The following is a 20,330-nucleotide window of genomic DNA, read 5'->3' as shown; positions in this document are numbered from 1 at the left end:
GGAACATCTGGGGAAAATGACCTGTCAGTGATTCAGAAAGCACATTACAAAGCTGCCTTATTTGGTTGTAAGAGTTTGGCAGATGCTTTAGGTTTTACTTCCTGTCTTTGAAGGTGTTGCTATGTTGGATTTTGCTCAGCTTCAGGGTATACTCCAGAATTAGCTCACTTTAGAGGAGAGGAGGGTTTAGTTAACCCCTTGCAGGAGACCATGTTGTTCCAAGTGCTGCCGAGTTGTGTTCTGTTTTGTGGCTGTGCCAGGGCTCCAGTGAACACTGCCAACCCTTTAAAATACAGATAAACAGGGATAACTGTTAGGGCTTAGTTAGGGTACTTTTCATCATGCATAGAATTGACACTGGGAACGTCCAGCTGCAGAATTGGATGAGTACTTAATGAGCTGAAGCAGCTGCACTACCTGTACAGAGCTATTTCTGGCCAGTTGCAAGGAGGTGGTTACCTCCTGGGTAATGGAAACGTATTTGTAGAGCTGTTGCTTCAGTTGCACAAACCAGCCTCGAGCCTTTGTGCTGCTGAAACAAAGCTGATAGCAAAGGACATCACGGTATACCCACTAGAGCATTGGGAGAGGTAAAACAAAGTAAAAGAAGTTTTAATGTAAATGGGATTATAGCTGATAGAGAATCTCAGAGGCCACTGAGGGAGGGGCAAGAGTCTCCTAGCATCAACCATCCAGGTAATAAAGTAGGGTCCTTCCTTAAAGTGCTTTCTGGTGCACATATCCAGCTAAAAAACCCTCTACCATTGTGTTTATTTGTGTGGCAGCTGAAGCAGACAGTTTTGACAACTTTTAATATGCAGTGAAAGACTGAGGGATGGTGAATGTAGTCTGAGATGACTTTGCTTTTTATAATGATTGCATTTATAAAACAAGGGCATAGCCCTGAGCTGTGGTCCAGGAAAATTAGTTTTGAGGTAGATGGAGTAGTGCAGTGTGTAAAATCAAGGGTGAGAAGGATTGGATCCATTCATAGTTAATGTTCCTTCTTGTGTAAAAAGACATGTTTACAGATATGTGACTATTACATTACTTCCAAGTTGCTTCACCCCTAATCCTTGGTGAAACAGCATGTGCTTGAAATGGAGAGTGTATTTGCCGCTTAATGAGTGGCTATGGAAGCTGCATTTTATAGGGCTGAATGCCTAGTGAGAAAAAATCAGGCAAGGAATTTGCTTCCTATTAAGAGTGAGGGCAAACAGGAATCTTCCAAGAGCCTTCTTCCATTTATCACTTATTCCTCATCAGTATAAAAGTGGTTCACCATCCCTTCTGTGGGTACAGATGAACCACAGACTCATTATGGGTGGCCTGTAGCAGGGGACTTACACAGCTAGAGGCTAGTACGCAGGTAGATGAAGAGGTTTGGCTCTCATGTTCTTCCTGGCCTTTGTGGCAGGCAAGCCTGGTGAGAGGAGGCACAGAGGGGACAGTGAACTCTTGTTCTGCGTCCAGCAGAGGTGCTGGCTTTTAATTTAGTCCAGACAATGCAATTAGTTTTCATTATCCCTTCCGGTAGCATTCCTGTCACACATTTTGAAACATGTTGGTATTTTCCAGGGCTGAATGCAACTTACCAAGAATACTATTGGGTCTACTTTAAAATTCTTGGGGCATAATTTTTTCTTCTTTTACTGATAATTTTATTCTCTTCTGGTACAAATAGTGATTTCATTGTTCCATTTATTAGAAAACACACCTGTTTCTCTTGAATGGTAACTTCAAGATAAAAAAGTCAGATTTTCAAATTCATCTACCTTCCCAAAGGCTTCATTGCTATATAGCCTGATCCCTTGCATGTGGTTGTTACTGGCATTATTCCTTGTGCACACAGCTTTGTTGATACATGCACAATCCTTGTGCTTGCTTTTGGCTACTGGAATGCAAATGCTGAATGTTCTGTGACTGTAGCTTGGATTTGCAGGCAAAAATGCATGTTTTCAAAAACCCGGCATGACCAAATAATTGGTGTGTGTCAAGGTAATAGGACTGTTTTGTTTGTACTTGGTTTACCTTTAAGGGAAGGAAATAACTTGTATATGCTGTGGTGTTTTGCTGAGTAAAGACTTTTCCTTACAAAATAAGGACCGGTAGACTCATGGGTTCTTTTATGCCTTCAGCAAAAAAAATGTATTATCTGTTTTGAGTTGCTGTACTGCCAATACCTAGTATGTTAACGGCCTTTCAATTTAATATCTGATCTGCATTACAGTTAGCCTAAATACTTCAGTCTAATGGAAGAGTTGGATTTCTTAAACCAAGATGATGCTTTGTAGGTGTTTGTTTTGTTGTTGTTTTTTAATTACACCTCTTGCTACATTGTTCAACAATTCAGGATGCTGTTTGTCAGGCATATACAGTACTCTTCGTTTAGACAACTGCTGAACTTCGAAGAAGTCTACACATGCATAAAGAAGCAGCCTTTTTCAACTGATGTATTGAACTTTACGGTTTGCTGTAATTTTGTCAGTTGCACAGATATGATAAGCATTCTAAATGAGTAATTAAATAAACAGGGCTTTCTAGGAGCAAGCTGGAGATGAGTGCATCACCTTGCAAAATGTGAGGTTCTGGATCGAAATAACCCTGTAAGTTCTAAAATCGTTGATTGTAGGAAGCTCACTGACATGAATACATCATGTAAAATTTTTAAGTCGTCCCCTGAAAGTTAAATCCTTCAGACTAGAATTGACATGTTTATTTTACTTTTCTCTTGTTATTGTGCTGCCTGTGATTTGGGGAGCATGTGTGTGATTGTGAGATAATACGTTTTGCTAATGTGAATTAGGGAATGCTGCATTACTCCAGACTGGTAGATAAAAAGTTTTATATCGTCCCATATTTTAGCTTTTTAAATCTGTGCCAGGTGCTAGAGGAAAAGTGAATTTTCAAATATTGTAATTAGTATTTCTCTTTTTTAAAACTTCACTTTTTCACTTTTGAAACCAGCTGCATGACTTATTTCAGTGCGTTCAAAAGCACACAGTCGCAACAACCTTGTAAAAAGTCATCTTATGACCCCAGAACCACAGCTTTAAATTCTGTTGTCTCCTAGACCCTATTTTCCCCTCTCTTGTTTCCCACCCTGAATGGCCACAACTCAGTGTCTTCATAGCTACAGAAGGTATTTTCGGTGTAGAAAAGAATTACATGTCCACAGGGGTTTTGTTTAAGGTATAGTTTAGGGGAAAGCTTCCACTTTTTGAAGTTGCCAGAGAGGAAGTTATGAGATAAAATAACTTTTGTGTTCAGGGAGAAGCTTTTGTTGGGTTCTAGAAAATACCTTGTGAGCACAGTGGCATATGGGTTGGCCAAAAGTCAGTGAAAAACCCTAAGGGAGCTGGTATATCTGTAGTTGTCTTTGGATGCGATGTTACCCTCCTCACTAGAGAAAAGGGCCCATTGGCTCAGATATGAATGTGGATTGCCACATCTCACATTCTCCTGGCCTTCATGTCTACCATCTGAGATTCAGGCCTGGTTTTTTTGTTCGCTTGTTTTAATCTGTTGTTAGGGATGAACCTGCATGAAGAGGATCAAACTTCTCCTTTAATCTGCAGTCCATAAGGAGTAACAGTACTAAATTTCAGTGTTCTAGTTCAAAAGGCCAGTTGAGTAACAAAAGCCCATAATGAGGATCTGCTGCTGACCCTCAGCTGAAAGGTCAAAGTTGGGGTTTCTCTCGTGTGTACAGGTCAGGGAACCACAGTGGATGAATGTTACGCACCTTGGATTCTGGGTCTGTCAAATGATTGAAATTAATTGCCGCTCTATTAAATGTCAGTGCTTTGTTTGAGAAGTGGAGGGTTTAAAAACTCAGCAAGAACAGCAAGAATCATGCTTGTGGATTTTGAATCTGAGCTTTCTGAAAGCTGTGGGTATATTGGGAAGTTTCTGCCCCTGGCTGAACTGCACAGCCTCTTCCAGGAAAAGGTGCTGCCTTGCTTATCCTCTCAGTCCCCAGAGAGTAGCTATTAAATGTGGTCATGAGGATACCAGCTCCAATTTTTATAAAGCCAGCAGCATGATGCATTGGGAAGCGCCCTGCAGCTTCCCTGTTTATTACATTTCTAGCAGCTGTTCCTGGCTGCTGTCAAGTACTGAACCAAAGTGGACTTTTGCACTGGCTGATTTATGGCTGGGTTTGTATTCCCAGGCTCTGCTACTCTGACTCAGAGATGGGGGTCTCATTTGCCCCAAAACCTCCATTCCCATCCTCTTCACCCAACAAGCAGTTCATGAGGGCACCTGCATTTATAGACTTGGTCTTGTGCTTTTTTTGTCAGCCCATCTTAGCTCCCATTCCTTTATAGGTGGACTGCCTACCCATGTAGCATTCCTATTCCTTGTGTGGGTGGTAGTGCCCAAACTGTTGACACGTGGGCCTGGTATTTCATAAAATTTGTTAAGTGAATGTTGTCCTGTCCCTACAGAAGAGCGGGTCGTTCCCATTGAAGTCTGCCGTTCCAAACTGTCAAAGTACTTGCAGGGAGTTGTTTTCCGCTGTGATAAGTGTACCTTTACATGCTCCAGTGATGAGAGCTTGCAGCAGCACATAGAGAAGCACAATGAACTGAAACCTTACAAATGCCAACTCTGCTACTATGAGACCAAACACACAGAGGAGCTGGACGCTCACCTTCGAGATGAGCACAAGGTAACATCCTAATAGTTTTAAGTTGTAGCAATCTACTCTTTGCAAATGCTTTATTAGTTTACTTGCATGTCAACTCTGAGTAGCCAACTTGCCATTGGGGTTTTTATCCCTCCCTCCCCAAATCTGGAATCTAATCCCATGCTGTTCTTAACTTCCTCCGTTTTCTCTTACTTCTGTTTTTTCTTTAGGAACTCATAATCAAGGGTTTCTAAAGCTGTTCATATTGATAAGAATTGGTAGACTGTTGTATGCAGACATGATTATCTGGAAAAGGCTCTTGTGTATGCTAGGTTTATTTAAAAAGGAGGGGGAAAAAAGGGTTGTGAAACAATATTATGGCAATGTGATTCAGCCTTTCTAAAAGGCGGGAGATTTCAAACATAAGATTGCTCTGGCAACTTTAGCAGTGTGACATGCCATGCATATTTTAATAACAAAGAGGGTAATACATCCCTGTTTACATTTAACCAGGCAAAGATAAACAGCAAGTATAACCAGGTCCTAAGTTAAGACTACTATGGAGTTTTTATGCAGTGCAGACCTGATTCAATCTTTGAGCGGTCATTAGAGGCTTTCCACGGACTGTTAGCTTTGAATTTCTGTAGCCATTAAGTGTGTAGCTGAGAGACACTTTAGTTGTAGGACTGAGATGTGTTTTGGAGTATTTGTTAGAGTCCTTGCTTGTCGTGTTTCCAGGGGAGGCAGCTGTATGCCTCCACCTGTTGGAGCTGAGCTGCCCAGGTCCTCACTAAAAACTCTGACTTCATTGACTGAATGACACTTTCCTTACAGTCATAAACATTTATGCAGCAGAAAAGTCCCAACAGAACTTTCCATGATTAAGAAGTATTTGGCTGTCTTACAAAAAACAAACTGTAAAATTAAGTTGGTCTGCTATGCTTATCTGCCCTCTTCTCTGTTACTCCTGGGGAGTCTTCTGCAGTTCAAATAGTATGTGAGATGCTCCACACCTGCTAGTCACCACAGCAAAGTCCCTGGTGTATCCAGGAGGCACTACTCCTCATTCTTTTGACACAGTGCATCAGGTTTGGAAGATTATCCCCTCTACTTTCCCTTCTTACTTACCTTTCCAATCTGGACCTGCAGTGATGGTGCCGGTAGTTTAGGGTATCTTTTCGCCATTTCTCCTTGATAGCTTATATCTTGCTAATTTGTGTCCAAGTTCTGGGCTTAGATACCCAAGTCATATGTTGCTCCTTAATGAGTTCCTGTGCATGAGCTGAGTTGAATTAAGTGCCCTGCATGTGATCTTGTTTGTTTAAATCTCAGTAGATAATGTGTTAAGTCAGAGGACCTCATCACAGCTGTCTGTATGGAGTAGCGCTAGGAATCTGCACACCACTGCATTTAGGATAGTTTGCTGTTTGGAGATATACTACAGTCTAATTCACATGCTCCTTAGGTTCATTCACATTCCCTTTCCCACGGAGGGATGAAAAATAAAAATAGTGGTTGTTGATATTTCATTCAGCATCTTGCAGGAGGTGGTGTACTGTGCTCATTCCCCCATCTCCACTCTGTCTGCCTTTGTGGCTCAGTGCCTGTGCTGCTGGAGGGCTGTCTCTTTGCATGAAAGATTAATCCAAAATCCTTCCCAGCAGTGATCAATGAGCTCAGAGGGCGTTTGTCATCCAACAAGTATTAGCCCTAGTGTCCTGGTCATGCTTCACACTTTCTGCCTCTAGTGTAAATCTGGACTTTTCCTCTGCTGTTTCTGTTGGATGTGGTGGAGTTCCTGACTTCTGTGCCCTAAGCTGCTCCTTTCTGCTGCTGTGAGCTGTGAAGTAGCTAGTGCGTTTCACTCTGGGGTTAGCTGAATTTGGCTGCTGGGTGAAGTGTTCCCATTATAGTCTGTGTATCAGTTTGCAAAGCACTTTGCAGCCCTTCATAATGGAAATTAATCTGTTATTAGTGCGTGAAAGTGTATGTGGCACACAGCAGCCATGTGCATAGTAAAAGACCCATACTTTCATGAATGAAGCTGAATGAACCAGTCACAAAGAATTTTTCTGCAGTGTGGATGTGCAATAGCAGTATTTGATCACAGCAGTTGAATGGTGCTGTAAGAGGAGGATACAACTTAAAGTGTTTTGCATTTCTTGGAAGTTTGGTTTGTTTGTTTCTTTTTTGATACATCAAAACCAGGCAGAAATGAGAGGGGTTTACTGGATGTCATTATTTTTTGAAAAGCAAAAATGAGAAATGCAGAATAAACAGCAAAAGAAGAATCATCATTGAAAAGAAATTTATGTTAATTTAATTAGGTAACTGCATATCACCTCTAGCTGAGCAGGCTTTGGGGTGCACTGGATTTTGTTTTGCATAAGTGACAATTTTTCTGATTAGCTGATGATTGTGCTGATTGCTGACAAAAGTGTTTCTTTCAAAGGTGAGTCGTAATTTTGAGCTGGTTGGACGGGTTAACTTGGACCAGTTGGAACAAATGAAGGGGAAAACAGAGAGCTCCAGCAGTGATGAAGAAGAAAAAGAAGAGTTAAGCCCCAAGACTGAAGACGGAGGTTAGTGCAGCACTCTTTTCATTTTATTTATTTATTTATTTTATTTATTTATTTTATTCTTTGGCACTGCAACATACCCCACGAGTCCCACCAAGCAAGGTTAGCTGTTGACTCTACAACACATTCCTGTAAAGCCAGGCTGGCATGGCAGCAGGAGCAGAATGGAATGGGGCTTTTGTGAAGACACTGCTCCAGGAGGAATCTTGTGTTTCTAATCCTTGTTGCAAGTTTTCTGTCTGTTAATAAAATACATACTATGAGAAAACACAGATAACATCTGTGACTTATCTGCCCATGCAGATAACATCTTTAAGGGCTTGGCAGACTGTGTGAGTACGCGGAGTGGTTTAGTGGTCTGTCAGATTTTCAGTTTTGGCAACCAGCTTTCAACTTTTCACTTGGCATTGCTCAAGTGAGGGATGAAGGGGTTTGGCCAAACTTTTTTACGGGCTGTTATTAACTGTACCCAGCATTCCTTGACAGAGTGGGTCAGTCCTGTTGCAACTGGCAATCTGCAGTTGGCAGCTCTGGAGCCAGGGTAGGTACCATGCTCCACCTGTACCATTGTATATTTAAATATGTACCTACATTCATATTTGAGACTAATCCCACCAACTTCGGCAAGGCTAGGCCACATGCTTGCTAATGCTTTTGGGTTGGTCAAAGTTAGATCAGCAGAGAAAAAGTTCTCTACAAATTGAACTAAGGGTTTCTTGTTCCTTTTCAACAACCTTCCCCCATGAAAACCAGGTTATGGCAGTATCTGTTGTAAACTGTGTGTTGTCTAGTCTGCTGTGGTGCACAGTTCATCAGTCCAATGCATTATGTTTGCAACTCTTGAACATCTTTAGCCCTGTGATGTCTGAATGTCAGGTTCCTGGGGTCAGTCATCTTCTTGATGCTGATGACCACAGTTAGCCAAGTTCCATGTACTTTAACTAAAGGCACTGCACCATGTTTACCTTTTTCTTCAAATTTTCAGCTTTCAAACTCACTCAGGAGTTCTTCACAAAAGAAAATGTGTCTTCCTACATCTTTTCAGATGCTGAAAAATTCCAGTTTCTGGATTCATAGGTTGTTTATGAAACAGGAGGGGCTCATATCATGCTTCTTACCTTTTAGTAGAAAGATCTTAGTGTCTTGGCTTTTATTTAGTGCCCCCGCAGCATAAATTAAGTCTGTGCTTTTCACCAGCACTTCACTTCAAGTGGTTTAGTGATAGCTTTTATTTAGATGAGAAAGGAAAGGAAACCATTTATGTTTTTAATGAAAAATATTCAACACTATCTCAGATAGAGCAGAAGAAAACTCGGGAGGACTTAAAGGAGTATTTGTTCTATATATGTTTTGAAGTTCAACATTAGTAACGCATGGTGGAAACATCCTTGGGTGTCTGTTCAGGGACATCTTCAACCCTCAGCGCCTCATGGCTGGAACAACGATTTTGTAATGATTTGACTAAAGGACCAGCTCACCGTAGCTGCAGATGTAGCGGGCTGATTAATGTTTTGTATAGACCCACAGCTAGCAGGGGATGAAGAGAGTCATGCTGTCCTTGTGAGGATTACATTAATATTACATACAAGCACAGGTGCTGAAGTGACCTTTGAAGCCATGGTATCTGGACCAAGGATAAGAAGGTGCTATCTGCCAAACCTTACAAAACCCTGTAAATGCACATTTGGAAGGGGAACAGACTAAGGTGAAGTTCATTGTTTAAACTGGCTTTAGGTTCCACTGTGAAAATGCAAAAGTATCACCTTCTGTGCTGGAGATTTAAATTTGCAGGAGTAATAAATGTTATCCCCATGCATCACTCAATCAATGGTTAAGTAACGGATAGCGTCTTAATACTTACAATTTTTATTTTGTACTTTTTCACATATATCTATGGATTTTTAATCTCTTACAGACTAAAATGATTTCTTCATGCTTTTTCAGATGACCAGTCTAAAAAAATTGTGCATATTTTCCAAGTTTTGCAGCTATTGTGTCCTGACTGGTCTGTAGGGTCAATGTTTCACCATTGTTATTTTTATTCCTTTTTAATCTGTTATTATTTGTAATACATTATACTAAAATAGGTAGAAAATTCAGCAGAACCATATGGCTACCACAGCAAGGGTATTTAGAAAAGATCCAGTTGTATCAACTACATTTTTCTAGACAAGTTGTGAATTAACACTATAAGGTACAAGATGCAAGGTACACTTTCAGGAAATGTCCCAGTGAGACAGGAACTGAAGGCATGGTTGGAAGCAGAGTTGCATGCTGACATCTCCCTGTGATTTACAGAAGATAGTTCTAACACAGAAATGGTTTGCCCTGTTAACCAGAGGACCAGATCTATGATTTTAAATATCAACTGTCACAGTGGCTGATGCTGTCACAGCTTTCAAACCACATCAGCCTGCGTAATCCAGTATGCCAGTTGGCTGCTTTTGACAATTCTAGCCTTTGTGGCATTAGCAGGAAGTGGGATTTGCTGAGAGTGCCTCTGTGTGCTCAGAGTATCTGGAAGCAAATGCTGTCTGAACTTCTAAAATCTGTGGCTTTGGCAGAACGAGGATTTCTTCCCATGAGTCAAACAGCTGCTAGATTTACCACTTTGCCTTCAGGCTGGTGTGTGCAGTACTGAAGGTGCAAAGAAACGTGGGTTTCTTCTCCAAATGAGCTGTTGGACAGTGGACCAAAGAAGAGATATTGCCCATTTGAACAGACCAAGCTGGGCAGCAGAGCTCAGCAGAACTAAACTGCTGTCTTGGACATGAAAGAAAGGGTAGTCGTCAGCTGCTTGTAAAAGATAGTAGAAAATATATTGACCTGGGACAAAGAAGGCGAGGCGGAGAAAAAGAAGGTGTGTGGTGTACACCATGGAAAGAACAGCCTCCCCCTGGTAGGGACTGCATCCCAGAAGGACTGTTTGTCTTTACTGACCTTTATGTCTTGGTCTTAGCAGAAACTGGAATTGAGAGGTATTTTTCCACAGTAGATTAAAATAAATGTCCATGAGTAGCTGTACATGTGATGCAGGAAACTGCAGAGATGTTGGGTGTCTGTGCAGTCTGTTCCCTCTCTTCTTCAGGCCCAAAGAAGAGAACCTTCTGATACTCCTCCAAGAAAGCAGCCCGAATTCACAGCCCTAGAAGCAAAACTTATCAGGAAGTAGGGTGAACAAGACAGTGTTTCCTGAAGAAGTGATGGATTTACTGGAGTAGCACTTGCTAATCTTAGTGGAAGTTGCAAGTGTAAATCATGGACTGGTTTGGGTTGGAAGGGACCTTTAAAGATTATAGTCCAGCACCCCAGCCACGGGCAGGGACATCTTCCACTAGATCAGGTTGCTTAAAGCCCTATCCAGCCTGGCCTTGAACACTTCTAATGATGGCGCCACACCTTCTCTGGGCAACCTGTTCCAGTGTCTCAACACCCTCATCTTAAAAAATTTCTTCCTTATGTTCAAGCTAAACTTACGCTCTTCCTGTTTAAAACCATTACCCTTGTCCTGCCACTACATGCCTTAGTAAAATGTCTCTGTCCATCTTTCTTATAAGACCCCTTTAAGAATTGAAAGGCCACAACAAGGTCTCCCCAGAGGCTTCTGTTCTCCAGGCTGAACAACCCCAAGTCCTCTCTATTTGAGCAAAACGGCCTCTGTGTTGCATTATCTCCTCTCTGCGGAGGCCGAGAATAAACTTCCTATTGTGTATTATATGCTAGGTAAGTTCTCGCACAGAACAGCAGCATTTGCCTCTAAAACTTTTACCTTCCCTGTACTGTGACTAGACTGTGTGTTATGGTGTGTTCATAAATTTGGACCACACATAAGGTACTAAAATCCAGATGTAAACTCAACTAATGGCATTGATTGACTTTCTGGTGTTCTTCTTGACACGGCACCTTGCTTTGTGGTATTTAACCACTTAATAAATCACCAACAGTAAGAAATACAGAGTGGGTTTTTTTTCTTTCAGGGACATAAAGCAAAAAATGATGTTAAGAGCCATTCTGTGTAGAACTTTAGTAAAGGGTAACTAGTGAGAAATGTGCCACAAAAATACATTTACAGGACTTACATACAGATAGTAGGGAATGTGTGGGCAATTTTAAGTTCATAGGCTGATCTTGAACAGAGAAATCTGAGAGTGAAGAAATCCAAGTGAGCAGGGATCAGAACCAGAATGAAACAAAATCCCTTTTCTTTTATTATGTCTTTTGGGAGGAGTCAGAAAGACATTCTGTTGATTTCTTGCTTAAGATAATCCCTGCTAAGGAATTAATGCTCTGAGCAGATGGTGCTGTCTCATTTCCAGCAAAAGAATCAAGTGAGATAGTCCATGCAATTATTTTTAATGGCTTGTGTGGTGATCATCTTAATTTGTGAGAAAATGTTTCATCTTTTGTTAAAGCTTGCTGTGTTCACATGGAACTTGGCTTTCAGAAGTACAGCTCCCTGAGCTGCCAGTGGCTTCATTCGTATTACTAGGTGCTTGACACTTCTGCAAATGAGGCCCCTAGCACTTAGTATAAAAGATTAGGATGGGATGAAACACCTATGCAGTTAAGATGCAGAACTTAACCCATGAGACTTCATGATGAAGGGATATCCATTTATTATGAGGATCACATGTTAAATATACCAAGTCTTTGTTTCCTGAAATCTGTACTACCAATACAAGAAATCTAGGTGGGCTTCAGTGGGTTTTTGATTTTGCTTTCAAGCCCTTTCAGCCCTAAACTTCTTGGTTTTAGTTTTGACTTAAACTACACAGTCTCTTCATTTATTGGAATACAGGAACAGGGAGTAGTAACGCATTACCCTTATTTGCAGAGGAGCTTTAAGACTTGGGATGACATTTGTGGCTTACAGTGCCACTTTGCTTTGGGGGAGTTAAATTTTCACAAACAGTTATTTGATTGGTAAGTCCTTTTGCTTCTCAGGGATGAGAAGGTGCAACAGAGGGGATCAGAGTGGGATCACAGCGGGCCTTTCTTGCCCTGGTACTTCTGAATTCATGGGCTGTGCTGTCTTTTCCCAGTTCCCATGATGTTTCCTGACAGCGGTGCTCCAGAGAAACGCTTCCCGTGTGAGTTCTGTGGCCGATCATTTACAGAAGGCTCTGAGTGGGAGCGACACGTGCTGAGACATGGCATGTAAGTTGGTTTACGTTACTTTGCCAAACAGCCACAGGTAACAGTAGATTTCTATTCATCCATCGCCCACCCCCATCCCATTCCTCAGCTCCTGAAAAACCCTGTGATGAAGGCAACTGCAGTTCTCTGAAGAATAATTCTGTCTATCATAAGTGTGGATACTAAGTCATGCAATGTCTCTGCATGTGAAGTTCCTGTTCATCCTTTTTGACTCTGCTGCACAGAGTGGCTGTAGACTGTAAAGTTTAACTGTGATTCTAAAACTTGAGATTGTCCCAAGGTGAATACCACTTGGCCAGGATTAACGTTACCTGACTGTACTGTTGATTTTGCCTGCCAGCAGAGAAGCATAAAAATGGGAGAAAATTACTACAGAATGTTCAGGGAAGGAACTGCTGTGGTTTCCCCCCCATCATTGTTATATCTCTTTCACATGGTTACAGCTAAACTTGCATAGCAGTGCAAAGAATTATGTACAGAAAAATGTCAAGACCTTCAAGGGAAGTAAAATCAATTTGAATGAACTTCTCCTAAAATGTGTACAGTGAAGTTCACTAGTTCACAGTGAAGATCCTTGCCTTTCATTAGCTGTTTGCACACTGTGAGTTGATACGCGTCACAGAAAAGATAGGCGTCTCTTGAACAATAATTTCACTTATTTTGATTAAGATCTTAGTGGTAGTAGAGATGTCTTTGGTGACCAGAGTCGTCGATTTCATTCAAGGTTGCTGACGTGCAGAAGACATTTGAATACAATATTGTAGATTAGCTGTGATGGGAAGAGAAATATTACTTCTGTTGCTCTTAATCTTGTCTGCCTAAATATGAGTACTCAAAAAGCTGCAAGCTATAAAAAGTTTTATTGGTTCAATAACTTTGGGAAAAGTACTCTTTTCCTGTGCCTTTGTTTGGTGCCTCAAAGTCTTGTTTACCAGGGACTGGGAAAACAGGAATAAAATTTCAAGCTCACAGTTGGGGTTCTTCCCTCTTCTCCCATATCTGTCCCCGTGTAGAGCAAATAAAGATTTGGTTTCAAAGCTAGGATATTGTGGGTCCCACTGGTAGTTTCATTCCACTGCCTCTCCTTTTGCGCATGAGGTGGCAATGGTGTGGCTGTTTAGGTCCACCTTTTTAGAAAGTGATCTGTTTGTTTCTCCATCGTGTCACATGCACAGATTGGCTTTGCTGTTCTCTGTATCGACTGTAAGTGTTTCTGCTTTCTGCTGCTCGGCTTTCCCAGGGCACTGAATGAAACCAAGCACAGGAGCAGTGAGGACAGCCAGCCAAAGGAGGACATAGAAGAAACTGTTAGCACACTGCCAGAAGAAAAAGAAGGCATTGAGAAAATGGTGGTGGACTATTCCCACAACAGTGAAACAGCAGTCAGCGTGGTAGTTGCTGACAAACCTCTCCAAGACAACTCGGAGGCCAAAACCGAATAAGCATTTGATGTGATTCTAGTCAACGTACTTGAACAGTGATGAACGGGGTGGGGTGGGTGGGTGGGGTGGGCAGAAGGAAGAAATAAAGCTGCTTTTAGGACTGAATGATCTATTTTCAAAGCACTGGTACCTGTGTGAGTGTGTGTATATTAAAGTTATTTAAGTGATGGAATAAGTGGCTCCATTACATCACTGCATCTTTTCTTCTGGATCTTGACAATGGGAAGTTACGTTCATCTTGGACTAATGAAACAACTCCCCGTATTCCTACATTACACATCGTGCTTTGCAGTGGAGACTTCGATTGTCTGTGAATGGAAGCGTCGTGAGCATGGAAGAAGTGGGGGGGACAACTTTTCAACGCACAAATTTGTGTGCGTTTTTCTAGTTTTAATACATAATGCTTTTCCAGACTGAATGCAACTGCTTTAGAAAAGAAAAAAAAAGAGAAAAAAAAAAAAAAAGGAAAACAAAAACAAAACAGAAACTGCTTTGCTTAAAACAGTCACCTGTTTCCTAGTACCTCAGAATTAACCAAGGGAGATCTCTGCATTTGTCAGTACTACCTGTTGTTGTTGTGGTTAAATGTAGAGAGACTGCTGAGCAAGGTGGTGAATGGAGGAAGAAAAAAAGTTTTAAAGAAAGGAAAACAAATTGTGCTTAAAATCCCAGTGTGGGTTTTATTTCTTAAAATACTGTGATTTTTTTAATTATTTTAGTAAAAAAAAAAACAAAAAAAAGAGAGAGAGACTTTAATTCCTAGATAACTGTTTGTGAATTGTCATCCTTTATTCCAGGTAAGCTGTTTGTTAGTATTCAGTTATAATTTTAGGATTTGGTAGATTTCATGTGACTGATTGTGCGGTTTTGTTTGCCACATGTTTATTTTCTATCAGCTTGAGGTGTTACAAATACAGCACAATTAAGTTTCTCATGTAAGATGAGTATTTCTTTTCGAGGGGGGGACAGGGAAAGGAGACTAGAACTTGTGAATAGAACTTTTTGTTGTTGTTGTTGTTGTTAATTTTAAACATATGGAAATAACAAAGAAGTTTTAACTTTTTTTTAAAAAACTAAAGAACCAAACTTACGGCACAGCTATGCAGCTCGCGGGCCAAACACATAGGTCCTCATAACCGTTCTGTTGCTTGTCATATTAACATCTATCAGTCTCACACCAGTAACTTTTTGTTAAGATTGGCTGCCTTTTTTTCTTCCGTCTGTGGTGTGCATGTTTTCTTTTTGTTTTGGTGTGGTGGGAGGGAGGGGTGTCTGTTAACACATCTTTTTGCAAGCGGAGGTGAAATAGTTACATACGACATTGAGCCTGGAGAACTACTTTTACTCGATTCAAGGTGGAGTTGCTAAGTTTTTCCCCTCCTCCTTAGCTTTTAGCATGAGGGGAGCAGTGTAGAATGAATAGGAAACCTGCGTACCTAAGTGGCTGATCCTGCACTACTTCTTGGGTGGAAAGCCTACCAAACTGAACAGGAGTTTTGCCTGAGCAATGAATACAGGATCTGGTGCCCATGGTATGTTCTGATTGTGAACAAAAAAAAGTTTCTTTCCAAAAAGTAGAAAGTACTTGACTGAAACCTAGTTTTAGAAATGCATGTGTCTTCGTTTGTTTTTTTTGTTTTGGGGGGGATCTGTGGGAGGGGGAGGGGGGAAAATAGGAAGCTGCTGAGGAAACGGTGTTCTAGAGAGCTTCACATGAAATTGATGGCAAAAATGTTGCATTTGTGGAATAAGTGCTACTTGAGAAGCATGGTGTTTTGCTTTTGGGGATTCATCAATTGTGTGTTAGGGCGATTCTTATGATTTTTTTTGTTGGGGATTTTTTGTTTTGTTTTTTGAAGTAGGGAGGGAACATGGAAAAACACATTGGAGGGACAAGTATAAATACACATTTTGTGTCTGTATTTGTTTTTTAATTGGCCTCATTTCAAATGTATTTAAACAGTTCCATACCTGGATTGGGTGTTTGTAATGGTTACCAAAAATGAAAAAGAAAAAAAAAATGATTGTGACATGCTTTTATCACTACTTAATTTTTCAAATAACATGTAAATATTGTAATCCATTGGATTTTGTTTTGCTAACCTGTTAATAAAAAATATGGGACCATTATCCTTTTAACAAGCCTAGAATGTCATATTTTTTTTCCTTTTTTTTCTTTTCCCAAAAATGTATACCTGATATATTGTGGACACACATTTTAGATGCATTATTATGGTTCTGTTGACTGTAATGACATAGAATTGAAAATAACATTTTTTTCATTGTTTAATTTATACAGAGGACTTTTTCAGAGTTTGACAGAAGGAAATAATAGCAAAATGCTAACCCATTGGCTTCAGCACTCGGTATTTCCTGATTTTAAAATTACTGCTTACTGATGGGGGATAGGAAGGGGATACTGAACTGTTGCACTGACGGGTTTGTTTTTTTTAAAAAAAAAAAACAATGAAAATTAATAAAAACTTTTTAAGAGTGTCTGCTTGTGTGTGTGTGTACTTTTTTATTGGCTACTCTGATGATAGGTCTGCACAAGTGACTGGTTCTGCCATTGGCAGCTGTGGGAGGGAGCACCATTTTCCCCTCTCTACCCTTTCCTTCCCTGTTTCACAGAGAATTTTGGACTTACAGGCAGGGGGAGTGACTACTCCTTGCTCACACAGGTCTAGGGTCTACCACATCCCTGAAGAATGCCTTGAATATCCACCAGCCCAACATACATTTAGAGGTCAAGGGCACACTGCCAAGGTCTGCTGACTCCTGAACCCAAACATAGAAATGAAGGAATTTTGCAGACTGTCTTGAAAGATCAAAGTAGATGGAGATGGGCTGGTATCTGGATTAGCAACTCAGTCTTTTTATCAACTACAGAATACTGTATGCTCCAGCCTCTGATGACCTGCCGGTTCCAGCATTGAGGCTGTGCTTAACTGGAGTTGAATATACACCCAGTAAGATGGAGCAATAGCCATTAGTTTTTCCCCTTTCACCATTGGAAACTTAAAATGATGCTTGTGGTAGTGTCGTGGAATCTTTCTTTGCTAAATATAGATTTTTAAATGCACACTCAGAAGGTGTCAGGGGTTTTTTTCTGAGTGTGTTTTAATCGGGTCCTGTTTCCAGTTTTAAGTTGCTTTTTGATTGCACTGGAACTGGATCTCAACTGAATGTGTATGATGTTAAACACTATGAAAGCTTTGATCACCTGATAGCTTTACATGCTTCCACCTTTCTCCCTAGGAGTCAAAATAATTCTCTTGAAATACGTCCTTATCCTATGTTTACAGAGGAAAAGGAGAAAAAAAATATGGATGCCTTTTAGGCCTTAGACTGCCTTTTTGCAGTGGTCTCTGGAAACATTTGCTCATGAGGGACACCTACCAATAATTTGCATGTTGTGTGCTCTAGCCCAGAGCTAATCTGCACTTCCACAAATTTAAAAAGGGTTGCTCAGTGTTACACCACTAATAAGAACTGCATAACTGATGACCTTGGGATGATTTCTAGAGTATTGTTGCATTATCCCGTTCACCTCAGCAGCAGGATTGTGTGAGTTTGAAACAAAGCCCTCAATCTCCCCAGTGTTAGGTTTCTGGCTGAACGTGACTGGATCACCTTCCTTGAGATTCCTGTGCTGCACTGAAATACAACAAGGGGGTGGGAGGAAGAAGGCAAATGAAATAGTTACTAACTCGATCCTTGACTGATGTTACTTCTCTGCCTTGCCAGTCAATTCGCTGACTTATAACTGGGAGCCCTGGGTGTCATAAGGAGCATTAGTGCCACAGGATAACTGGTGTTTGGTGCACACTGCATTCCCAGGCTCATTGTTCTTCCTTTTCTTAAGGAGTCTGGGTAAATGTTTGCCATGTTATTGCTAGCTGACTGCTGGCATTTTCTTTTGGTCTAGAGGTACACTGCCTGAATGGCCTCCATGCAAAGATCTTGCCTTTGTATTCACACCAGTGCAAAGGCTTTGCAGGAGTTGCTATGGGAAGACAGACTGCTATCTCCCTCCCTTGCAAACACGCAGCCTCCCTGGAGCGGAGTTGAGCAGTTGAGGTTACCCTGTGATTCAGGGACCAACACAGAGGATTGGCAGGCCCATTCTAAGTAAGGATTGTAGGTCTGGAAATGTAGGGTTTCCAGTGGAAAGTCGCTCTTTGTGAAGTGATAGGGTCATTGATACTTGTGGCACAGGTATCTTGGAAACTGGTGTTGCACAGAAGACTTGATGTGAACTTAAACAGCAAAAGTCAGTCTCCAGGCTCCAAGAAAGTAACTAAATACAATTGCAGAGGTTCAGTACATTTCAATGAAAACTGCCCCAAGTTTCTCCACCCTTCCTCACACTGAAGTCTTTCTTCAGTATTTTTCTGATAACACAGGGCTTTTCCACCATTAAAGCCAGCTGCCTGTCTCCAAAGCAGCAAGATTACTGAACAGGAAATGATTCTGGGTAAGATTATGGAAAAGGGAAAGTTTTAGTCCAAGATAGGCTTAAGATGTTAGAATAACCTTTCTTTGTTTACAGCATAGTTAATTCCACATCCCCCACACCAGCCACTGCTGGAGAAGGTGATTTCAGTTTGGGCAGTCTGGAGTACAAAGTTTAGCCTTGCAGCCTGCAGTCCTTCCAGGATGCAGCTTGTAAACTTTTCATTGTCTTCTCATTTATTATGTAGGAAACTGTCCTCAGATAAATGGATAGGTGCAAACATGCTGTGAACAACAGGTGGGGCTGGGTGGCTTAAGTCAAAGCACAAGCATCCTGGCCAAAGCCTTGGCAGAGAAGGTTGATGCTGCCTCTTTGGGTCAACTGATGTTTGGAGAGCTTAGCTGAAGGCATAGTCTTTCCTGCTGCATTTGCAGTTACTTACCTGTGTGTGGAAATACAGTGTGCATTTTGCAATGGTAGACGGTAAGAAGGAAGCCTGATTCATCAGACTTGCAGGTCCTATGTGTGTCTGGCTATAAAGGAAGGAAATATATTTAGGCAGGAAAACAGGATTATTTTTTCCTTTGGGACAGTGGGGCAGCGCTGGGGCAGGTCAACCCATAAGCGTGTGGTATCTTCACTGTTGGTGCTGGTTTTGGACTCCTACAAAGCCATGACTGACCTGGTCAAATGTCAGCAATAAACCTGCTTTTGGCAAGAGGTTGAGCCAATGGCCTCCAGAACTCCCTCCCAGCTCTATTTTCCACTTCAATTTCCCATTTTCATATTTCTTCAGTGTTCTGTTAACCTTTGATTTCTCTAGCTTGTCTCTTGACTTTTTGTAAGCCCATGTTTTTGGTGAAATGTGAACTACTTCAAGGATGTGCTCACTGACTCATGGACTTTTCTCTATTCAGCATTTCTGCCTGTCCTATGTCCAATAATTTTTGACAAAAAGGCATGCCTTCCATCTAAATGTATGCTCAGTGACATATAATGTACCTAAGGAAATGATCTCATAGCAGAATCAAAGCAAATTTTATCAGATTTTCTCTGTGGGTTTATATGCATCATTAGCAGGGAACAGCACCACACAGCTCTTAGACATAGAAAATGGCCATCATGTAGGAGAAGTTATTGATTTGTATTTCTGTATTTCACCTTGGCCCAAACTATTTAATTAGTTCTAACTTGAATCCTACAGTTCCTTTTCTCCAGCATTCCCACAATATACCACAAATCAAGTAAAATACCCAATAAAATAGTGTCAGTGTGGTGGGGTTCTTTCTCCTTTGCTTTTGTGGTTGATCCAGTATTCTTGCTTGTTACAGCTGGAGGAATCCAATCCAAAGTTCTGTCAACTTGGAAAAAAAGGAGGAAAACAGCACGAAAAATAAGCAAAAGAAAATAACTTCTCATGCAGTGCGCTCCATTGTGTAGCAACAGTTGGAATGTGCAGCTAAGTGTCAGGTAGCACTATTGACTTTTCTCTCTGCATTTGAGTTCTATTTTTTCGTAGCAGAATGTGAGAATTGATCAGATCAGTTCTGTTCCCTGTCTAATTCAGCATCTTGACTCCTGAAGGAAAAAAGCAAGAAATCCGATGAGGGTGAGCAGGAAGGGAATAATCTGTCCCTAATGAAAGTCTCATCTTAATCTGTTTTGATAATAGCTTTGTGCACAGAAGCAGAAGGAGTCCTACCTCTTTCACTTTCATTTTATGTTATAGTATATAGAAGTTCAAGTACTTTTGCTACCAATTCCATTTTAAGTTTTACTGAACTCTTGGTTTCTCTGATGAGAACTGACAGGTAAAAATTTTTTGTGTTAATGTATTTTATTATCCTAAAATAAAAGGTTTCCTAAAGTTAGCTGTGAGATCTCCATTATTCTTATGAGGTTCACAAAATGTATTTCTCGTGTACATAAAATAATCTGTCAAGAATTCCAACTGATTCATTTCAGCTAAGATGCTTAGGAAAAAATGAAGTCAGCTGCTGGAATGAGAAGAGACACACTTCTCCTCAAATAATTTGCCTCTTTGAATAGTTGCTGTAAAAGCA

At 40.9% G+C, this 20,330-nt stretch overlaps 1 protein-coding gene and 1 long non-coding RNA gene across 7 annotated transcripts in view; one reads left to right on the top strand and one right to left on the bottom strand.

Moving 5' to 3' along the window:
* Window positions 1–16,309, top strand: part of ZNF462 (zinc finger protein 462) — a 94,010-nt gene extending 77,701 nt beyond the window's left edge. For all 6 annotated transcript variants that reach the window (XM_080372373.1, XM_080372369.1, XM_080372372.1 and 3 more), the window contains 4 exons: window positions 4,452–4,675; window positions 7,086–7,215; window positions 12,255–12,369; window positions 13,610–16,309. In XM_080372373.1, the coding sequence (XP_080228499.1) occupies window positions 4,452–4,675; window positions 7,086–7,215; window positions 12,255–12,369; window positions 13,610–13,811 (671 nt within the window). In that variant the 3' untranslated portion in view covers window positions 13,812–16,309. The remainder of the gene's footprint in view (window positions 1–4,451; window positions 4,676–7,085; window positions 7,216–12,254; window positions 12,370–13,609) is intronic.
* The window catches only part of LOC308056666, a 37,398-nt gene continuing 31,258 nt past the window's right edge, over window positions 14,191–20,330 (bottom strand). The window contains exon 2 of the long non-coding RNA XR_013924910.1: window positions 14,191–20,330. This exon is cut by the window's right edge and continues 27,207 nt beyond it. This is a non-coding gene — a long non-coding RNA (uncharacterized lncRNA).

Source organism: Falco punctatus, assembly GCF_963210335.1.
Source record: "Falco punctatus genome assembly, chromosome: Z".
In the NCBI taxonomy this organism is placed as follows: domain Eukaryota; kingdom Metazoa; phylum Chordata; class Aves; order Falconiformes; family Falconidae; genus Falco; species Falco punctatus.
This window is presented reverse-complemented; position numbering and strand designations above follow the sequence as displayed.